The sequence below is a fragment of the Sprattus sprattus genome (assembly GCF_963457725.1).
Source record: "Sprattus sprattus genome assembly, chromosome: 15".
Taxonomy (NCBI): Eukaryota; Metazoa; Chordata; class Actinopteri; order Clupeiformes; family Clupeidae; genus Sprattus; species Sprattus sprattus.
Genome location: NC_137913.1, coordinates 24,356,606 through 24,366,305, shown reverse-complemented (window position 1 = coordinate 24,366,305; position 9,700 = coordinate 24,356,606). Strand labels below are relative to the sequence as shown.

At 42.1% G+C, this 9,700-nt stretch overlaps 1 protein-coding gene across 1 annotated transcript in view; it reads right to left on the bottom strand.

Moving 5' to 3' along the window:
- Positions 1-287: 287 nt before the first annotated feature.
- adamts3 (ADAM metallopeptidase with thrombospondin type 1 motif, 3) overlaps positions 288-9,700 on the bottom strand; it is a gene marked incomplete at both ends in the record, with an annotated part of 67,316 nt that continues 57,903 nt past the window's right edge. Inside the window, 5 exons of the mRNA XM_080852754.1 lie at positions 288-811; positions 4,406-4,523; positions 5,465-5,672; positions 7,382-7,514; positions 7,610-7,766. Of these exons, the coding sequence (XP_080708880.1) occupies positions 288-811; positions 4,406-4,523; positions 5,465-5,672; positions 7,382-7,514; positions 7,610-7,766 (1,140 nt within the window). The remainder of the gene's footprint in view (positions 812-4,405; positions 4,524-5,464; positions 5,673-7,381; positions 7,515-7,609; positions 7,767-9,700) is intronic.

Here is a 9,700-nt window from a genome sequence, read left to right as displayed (position 1 = left end):
TGGAAAAAAGACAGTCCAGAGATCTTTTTAACGCACCTGTCTCATGTTGAAGGGAAAATGACTCATGTTTAGACCATATCTGTGAGGGGGATTTAGATTGGGGGCCTGTGTGTGTGTGGGATTGGGGTCTATGACCTGAAAGTGAACCAGCACTTTTCTCTCGCTCTCACTCTCCCTCTCTCTCTTTCTCTTTCTGTCAATCCTAATCTCTTGCGATGGCCTGTTGCAGTTAAAAAAGCTGTACATCTACTCAAAAAAAGAGTTCAGGAGAGGCTGGCCACCCGGCTTCACCGCTGCACCTCACTGAACACCGGGAGCCGCCTAACGTCCGTGCTGGGACTGTCAGACCTCCTGACCGCCACTGCGTTTCCACTCCCTCGCTTCCCGGCTCCGTGTGTGGTCGTGGCGGACTGACTCTTGTTGCCGTGAGGCGGGGTCTGCCGTGTTGCCTTGCTGCCCTCAGAGCTGCCCCCACCTCTCCGCTGTGGTGGGGGTGTTGGGGCTGTTTTTGAGGAGGAGCGTCCAGTTGCAGAGGTTCCCCTGGAGGAGGATGAGGTGGTCTGACGCGGCGCGTTCGGACCCTGGAGACCGGCCAGGCCAGCCAGGCTCCCATTGGCCGTTAGGGTCTCCAGCAGCTGGGATGCCGACCCAAAGCGCACCTCTTCCTCTCCCTCTGACAGCAGAGGGGCCAAGGTGCCACTCCGCTTGCTGCACGACTCGCAGCAAAGCTTGTTGTAGCCGGGGATGGAGCAGTAGCGGGCCAGGACCTCCATCTGGCAGAATATGGATTTATCCCCGGCACAGGGCTCATCTGCAAATAGAAACACAGTCTCTCAGATCTCCTCGCAGTCATTATGAGATGCAAAACCATCTCGTTTTCCGTGACAGATGGTTGGAACAGCATGTTTAACTGGCACCTTTGCAAATTCGATATGGTGAGATATAGGCACACATATAGCATAACGAACATAGACGTATGGCGCCAGGCATGAACATTAATATATCTGCACATTCCCTTTCATGAGCATTATATGTGGCTTAAATAATGTATGTGGCACCTTATGATACTACAACTGACAAATGTACAGTATATCAGAAAATAACAGCGGTAGCCACATCTTGCTGTGGTCTGTCTTCCTAATGCTGCAACATGAATTTACATAATCGCCTTGCGCTCAATAATGCAGGGGATGTGGATACAACTATCTGATGTTGACATTTTCTTTGATGCAAAATTAATTACTAGTTTTTTGGTCAGATTGTGTAGCTACTTTTATTAATGTGGAGTGAAGAATACTGACTTGTTGCTTGCCTTGTTGTGTATTCTAGGTGTGCTGTATTGGTGCTGCTTTGACCCACATAGACACACAACCACAAATTCACTTTAAAAATGTTCCTCTCGCCAGTAGACTGTGAGTGCCTCAGCTATAACCACTGGCTTGCTTTTAAACCAGACATACTGTATGTTTATGTTTTAATGAGCTGACACCCTTACACAACTTACAACTTCCGTCTTCACCCACCCTCTGACTGAGGTTCTGAGTATATCATAAGTGTTGACCACAAGTGTAGCCTAATCCCTTGCAAATGTAACAGGATTTTCAGGCGTACACATACTGTATCTTGATGATAACTGATAAACAAAGCCGCAGGTTGCAAAATAAAGACAAACAGTAGCAAGATGAACAAAGGCCTTCCTGTGGCTCCTGATCCAGTTAAATTATACGCTGAAGGCATACTTTTTCTCCCTTAGCACTCCCCAGGATGTCTTGGGGATGCCTTTTAATTAATTTTCGTCATAATAACCTTATTCTCTTAATACCCTCAGGCTTATGAACCATTTGTTCCCTGGCAGAGCACCTAGGGTCTTCAGAGAAACAGATGTACATGAAGGACTCTCAGGAGAGTGCTTGATAACTCTTCTCTTTCCCTTTAATACTCCTCTCAGCTGGAAGTACTGTTATGGGAGGATTCTTGTGTCCACAGTCCTTATCAAGAACAAATGGTATGTTATCAAGCGGGCAAGAGGGATCTATATTTCTAACCAATACAGCTCCAGATGGAGAAGCTGGGTTCTACATGCCAGAAGCGCTTATTTAAATGTTTTATCTAGGCCTGTTTTATTCCTTATGTTCAACCAGAAAATGTTTTTCTGTATTTCATCTAGTGAGACTCGTCTGAGGCAGTGGCTAAGCACTGAATATGGATACATAACTAGTATCTTTCACAACATTTAGGTAAGGGAAGAGACAATAATCATGCATGTCTTATGGTCAGTGTCTTCTCAGAAGGATGTATGAAAATCAAGATGATAGAATGTTAGGATGTTGAAACGAGATGAACGACTACAATCAAAGAGTAGCATGAAAGGAGAGCTCTGCACAGCACTGAGAAGCTGGAAAAACATTTTGGAGAGTGCATTTAACTGATATCGAAACTTGGGTGTTGGATATCTTTATGCTTTAAAATATGCTACAAAGAGAGGATAGGGGAGATGTTTACGACTGAAGTACCGACTTAAGTACACTAGGTATAACACTTTCCAAAAAAGCAAAAATGTATGATACGAAAAATGTTTGAAGCCCTTGTGCCCTGACTGGGAAAAAGTGCCCTTCTGCTGAAGCCCAGTTATTTTTTCATTCATCAATGTTTTTAGAATACAAATTAGTGTCTCTGTCATCAAACGTGTTTTGATATCTGAGGGGGCATTTATTTGAGTTTTTGTGAGAATTTCGCCCCGGCATGCACCGCGGCATAGACAGAATACATATTCTATGTCTATGCTCTGCCCCCGCCGCGCCCCTCCCTCCTCATCCCCCACATCAGTGCGGAGCGCCAGACCAAACCAGTGCAGCCTATACTTCTTCACTGACCTGCAGCATCAGACAAACAGGTAATGACGGTGTTTGTGCAATCCCCCGACGTTGTTTGTTATAAATTAACAACAACATTAGTGCCGCTGAAAACATTACGTCTGAAAACTGGTCCGACGTTTCCTAAAAAAATTAACAAACAACTAACTTGATTTCAAAGCATTGTCCAGCTGTTCACTGACGTTTGTCAGGTTTAATGACATTATTTGTCTGAAAGTGCATATTTTGTGTTGTATAAATGCCGTTTAGACAATTTCGAAAGTATGTTGAATTAATGTTTATAAATGTCACGAGAATTCACAGCTAGAAAATAGCAGGTAAACTAGCTCTCGGTGTCATGCTATCCTTGTCCCACATTGTTTAACGTGATATTTATGTATCTCTTCGTTTTGCCTGTTTTACAACAATCAAACTTCTATGAGTAATTGCAGAAGGTGAAAAAGAGTAAAATAAAGGAAATGTAAGCTAGCTGTCTAATCCTGCCAAGAGGAAACACATGTTGAGAACAGCATAATTAGTGTAATGCTGCTTATGCTTTAACCTTCAGAAAACAGTCAAATTATTATCCACAACACAACATTAATATATCTAATTTACCAAATGTGTAGCATAATTCCAAGAAAAGAGAGACTCTAAAAGCAGAAGGACACGGAACTGCAGCAAGCAGCTCAGGGTAATAGCTCCCTTTTATCTTGGATCAGGCCATCAACTAGTAAAACAAAGGAGGGAGAAAATATCCTACTGTGTTTTTTATATATGTATTTTTAAATTATTATTATTTTTAATTTTATAAATAATCTTGCCGATGGGTGCCCTTTTTTTTTGGTTTGAGCACCTGCCCCCCCAAATGTCTGTGCACGTGCCTGATTCTATTTGAACATAGGCATAAGGCTTAAACTATTTTAACTTGTTATCTACTGTAGGGAAAAAATATAAATTAATAAAACAACTGTGAATTTCATCTTTATGCCACTCTGGGAACAGGAACAAAAAACGGAGTTGCCTCTGAAATGAAATTTTAAAAAGCTTTGCCAGGCCACTTTTGAAAGCAGAGCAGTTAAGAGACTTTGAAGTATGAGCAAAAAGTAAAATAATTGAGCACTCTGTCCAAGGTCTGCCTAAGACAAAGTTGTTTTTTTAAAAGCGTTAAAAAAAATGTGTGTTCCATTCTGTCTTCAAAATGTTCCATGCCTATCCAGGCTAGACAGAGCAGCAACGATTGAAGTGCATGTGTTCAGTAAGTGGAGCCAAGTAAAAGAAAATCCTCTCACATAACCGGTGTCTAACAACAGGTTTCAGAAACACATCTCAGAACACATTTGCCAGTAACACTATAATGTTACACAGGTAACACAACAGTGGGCCCCTTTTGCAGACGTTTATAAATGGATAACAAAGGCCTTGAGTTTTGTGGAGTATCAAGCTGCTGAAGAGGCCAAAACACAAGAGCACCACCAGTTTGAAGGACAATCGTGTGTCTTAACGTGTCCTTGTGTTTGTGACGTTTACGTGTGGCTGTTTGTGCGACGCACCTTGACAGGGCCCTGGCCTGCACGTCCGAATCGTCTCAGGCCGCTCGCCGCCGCACTGGTCACCGATGCGACACGTCACCAGTCGCCGTGACACCCCTTCCCCACAGGTCACCGAACACTGCAGGGACAAGACATATCCAGGGTGACTCAAATTCATCCAACAATATAAAAATGTCTGCCTGGTCCCACATATGCAGTATATCAATGTTTGTATGTATATGTACTGTAAGTAAAACTATGTTGAAACTGGATTGACCCCCCCCCCCACCCCCGACAAGCTGAATTCAGCATGACAAATATGTTGTGTCTGTGGATTTCACACACTTTTTCGTAACGTGGAAACGTCGCTGTGTCTAAAAAGCAAATCATTAAGAGGGGTAACCTGTGAACCAAGGTCCTAATAAGTCGACCCACAAATCAACCCGACCAGCTGTTGTCATCTGCACACAGATGAAGGATCTCATACTCTCCTCTCATCTTTAGCATATATAACGTCCTTGCTTGTCACTACATTTACCTCATCACAAATCACCTCTCTGTTTTAATGTTTTAATACTATTCAGTGCCCATCAGAATGAAAAGAAGGCCGACATACTCATTCAATTCACTTCAACAAACATCTGACAGATGACAAATTGCCAATTATGGGGACTTAAAATATTCAATCACAGAGCTATCAATTGGTGCCTACAAGAGGGAATAAACAGAAAATGCTCCGACTTATTATATTCACTTCTCTTGATGTAACAGTCATCTTACTCAACAATACTATAAGACTCAGTAAGCAACCTGAGATCCCTGATGTCTTCATCTTTGGTTCTGATTTTGACACCTGATCAGGGTGTCAGTCTGTACACTGACAAATGATTACAGTAGCACTCAGAGCACTGTGATTATATCCAATCTTCTGTGAAGAATTTGTGTAAAACAACATTGTTGAATATTTCTAAAAATCATGTCATTACTCTTTGTCAATACCAGATCCAGTTCATATGTTCTGCATGAGCACCAATACTGATCCAGTGTATTAGACCGGCGCTCCTTTTCCTCTGAGCTTACCTCAGACCAGGGTCCTGTCCTCCAGGGGGCCACGCAGGGCACTCTGTTACAGGGCCTCCTGCTCTCAGGCTTCTCCCCACTGCAGTACTTGCTGTGTACGGAGCGGTTGGTGCCTTCGTGGAGGAACTGCACGCAGCGCACGGTGCGGATCTGGTAGCCGAGGCTGCCGCAGGTTTTGGTGCAGTGCTCCCAGTCCTCCGCAATCCATCTGCAGCAAACGGGGGGAAAAAAAAAGTCAAAATCTAAGGGCATTCTTGCCACCAGATATCTGGAATATTTTATCTTTACAAAAGGACTGAAAGGCCCCATGAATGCTTAGAATATTTTTTTCGCGCAGTTCCAGTTCTCAGCGACCTGAAGGCAGAATGGAATAAAAGGCAGTTTATGTTGGCCATTGCCATTCAAAAGAGAGGCTTTTTCACCACTTATGCTTTCCCTTGCCCTCAGGGAAACCACCTGTTGAGAAAATACGGAGGGCTGTGTGATGGGTCTGTACAGTTTAGCCTCTCAAATATTTTAACAAAACACAGATCTAATAACTGCCATATGCAGATGTATCTCTAGTGCTGTCTCATTTGTCTTGTTTGTGCCCTGAAGCCCCTACTAATGAAGGGATACATGGCTATATAAAAACATCAGTTCCTTTGTCCATCAATATTGGAAATGATCTGAGGAGCAGAGCTCTGAGAAAGCTGAGACAGCTGACCAAAAGTACCTGACATCATTTGAAAAGTAACAATCAACTGGTGATAAGTGTCTAAGACCCTGGACATAGTCTTTGACAATACCACAAGCAAGACCTGGGGTATTTGATCTGAACTACAGCAATGTGGTACTGAGGACACGCAGCTCTGTGTTGTTCTTCATGGTCACACACAGGGTGAAACTAATGGGGATGTTTTTTTCCCTGTCATGAAGAATTTGACTGGAACAGTGCGCCTGCAAAAACTCAGCACTGCTTGTCAAGAAGGGTGAATAATCACATGGTGAGCCTAGAGAGATTTATTTGGTGTGTGTCCCAAGCCAGCGTGTGCCTGTGATGGCAGGTACAATTATATCTGTCATAGCATGGTGCTTGACTGTGAAACATTTTGAGTCTGATGGATGGTCCTTAGGCTTTTGTTTGGCACACACACACAATTGTAGTCTTGACATCCCAAAACAAAAGTGGAGTTCAATAGTTTCAGCAGCAGTGATTAGCTTCACCAGGTTCTCCAGCAGGTTCTATTGAGTTATGAACATCTTTTATGACAATTGTCTCCAGTCACAAACTAAACTCAGCAATCGCATAGAAATGTGAAAAGCTATTATAGAAAGACACAGGCATATGCAAACACACACACACACACACAGAAAGCAAGAACATCAAAACCATGAATTACTGTATGGGATTATACACTGGATATTTACCACAAGAACATTGGTCTCCAGCCAAATATGTATCACCGCTGAGAAAACTGACTCGCTGTGAGACTAATCCCCAATGACTCGTTCAATCCCCAGACTAATTCACCCAGCAGAGAGGACTTCTGTGGCTCGCAAAACACAAACACTAATCGTTCCTTACCGGGTCTGCATAACATTAAGGCAAGTGCTTTTTCATGCGGTGGAAGATGTAATCGTGGATAGATTGTGTAAATAGCACTGTGCAAACTGTTCCTGTGAAGGTTAACCACCGGAAATAGGGGAACTTTCATTTTCTTAACTTTTTCAGGACATGCACAATTAGTCTATGCAGCCGCACACTGGAAGGTCATATACTTACACATCAATGGCTCTGCCTATCCATTGATTTTTGAGGAAAGAGAGAAAATGAGGGGGGGAAAACTAGTGCTGTATAACCATTTCAGTAAAAAAAAAAAAAAAAGGGTATTGCATGATATGATAAAATCTATTAGCCTGGTTGCCTATACTCACTGAGGCTGCGTGCAGTCTTGCAGGTTACACATCCTCCGAATTGGCTTGGGTTTCTTGCTGACATCACAGTAGCTACGGTGAACCATCTTGTTATCCCCCTTTTTCCGGCAGCCATATTTGGTATACTGGAACCCTGTATAGAAATGTCGCTTAAATGAAAATGAAATGATTTCTCCTACAGAGACATGCTAGATGGTTAAGTGTTGACGAGAATAAAGAAGAACACACCTCCTGCACAAGGTCTTGAACACTGGGACCAACTCTTCAGGGCCCACTCGTACGTGTCTTCCTGAATGACATTGTTGTTGTTGACAGGCACAGAGTCTTCGTGGATGATGTATTTGTACATTAGTGTGGACCTTGTCTCGTTGTCCTTGGGTATTATCTTTAAACAAAGGCAGACAACATCACAGGCCAGAAGCTTTAATTAAGGAAATAGATTCATGGATGGTAAATGAAGATATTTGCATAGTCTTACACCCAGATTTCTGCACCCCTAATTGATGTTTTTAACTTGGAGGGATTCTTCTAATGTTGTTTGAGAATCCATTTGAATGTGAAGCCTGAATTTGATGTTCAAGGGCAAATGGACAGACTGTTTCCTGTTAGGCCTTGGGTTCAGACTTTGGGCTCTATGAAGGACTTTGAGACAACTTCTATTGTTAATGGCCCTATATAAAGAAAACAACAAAATCCAAAAAACTGCTACAGTACAGACAAAACAGTACAGTCTTAAAGAGAGGAATCATTGCCATAGTTTTTTTTAATCAGAATTTTGTGCTGAGCCACTTTATGATGTCGCACCGTAGTTGTCTTGCAAAGGATCTTTGCAAATGAAGACAGCCGTCAGCTCCAATTAGCAACGTTTAGCCTAGCCGCATAGCCTACGTTTAATCTGCACAGTAATACATTATGGTGGTTAATAAAATCAGTGGTCAGAGCAGACTATAGGTTATGCGAAAATGAAATATATTTTCTATTTATAATTAAGAGTTTGTAAAGCAATGTGCAACATGTCTGTGAGTTGTCTCATTGAGAGTGTGCTTGAGTACGAGAGACCACAATACAAGTGGTGTGGATCCTTGATGTTTCATGGTTTACAATGCTATCACTGTCTGAAAGGACAAGAGCTAACTTAGCATTCATCTTTATTATAGAACGTTTTGAAACCTTCCGTCTATAATACAAATATTTATACGTCAGATTTGCTCATATAGGCTATTGCTGACACTTTCAAAAAGCGGTTTTGTACAATGGTCTAATGCAAATAGATTAAACAGATAGATCAAATTGTGGCTTGTCAATATCATCCCTTTCCTAACCACATCAACTTAGGTAGATGGAAGATACACTTGTATTAATGCAGTTAGCAAAATTCACGTTTAATAGCAGCAAGGTAAAAGGAAAGAAATCTTCTTTTTTTTTTAAAGCTGGAAAGCTTCTGCACTCGGCTGCCTCACTCGCTGCGCCAGGGCAACCCATTCAGTTATTAAATAATGCCGGTTGTGTCAGGTGTTTTGGCTGGTCTCAAAAATTACGTGGCTAAGTAAGACCACGAAAAACTATCCACATGTAGGTAGAGCAGCACACTATCCCAATAGAAACAACTAAGCACAGTAGAAAAAGGTAAGTCACAAAAAAAGGAGCCACGTCATACATTTAAATTGTTGTTTCTGTTATGAAGTGAATAGGGGTTCAGCCTGAGGTCGCGATGCAATCACGTGGGACAATTACATCATCAGGTTGCGTGAATCCGTGTACACGAACACCATCCCCCGTACAGATTCAAATCTACTCACTTTCTACCCCCGATTCGAATTGTTGCAGCTACCATGTGCGGATAGAGAGTGTTCGTCTTAGCGATAGCGCTATCAGTATTAGTTTCATTTCGGACGCAGACAAACTCGGCTCCGTGTAAACTTGGCTTGAGTAAGTCGTCCATAGAGGCCTATCTTTCAGTCTATATTTATTGTAAATGGAAACGTGTCCACTGGAGCCATGACTGCTTAAGTTCATTAACAAAATGACATTGATCATATTGTTATTGAGGTAAAAATAATCAATGCCTTTAGCAATTCTATACCTCTCAACCACTATAATTAGTGCAACCCATTTTTTTTTCATTTACAAATCCATGTCTAACCTGATTACTCTCTGCATTGATTTGGTGAACTCAGATACGGCTCACTGCTGTTCAGAACAACAATTGATTTTCAGCATTTCTATTTACATCTAGTGATGGACATACACATGTACTGAATTAATGTCATCAGGTGTTCATGCTGCATCATTCTGCATATAAATGTGTTTTTTTCCTCT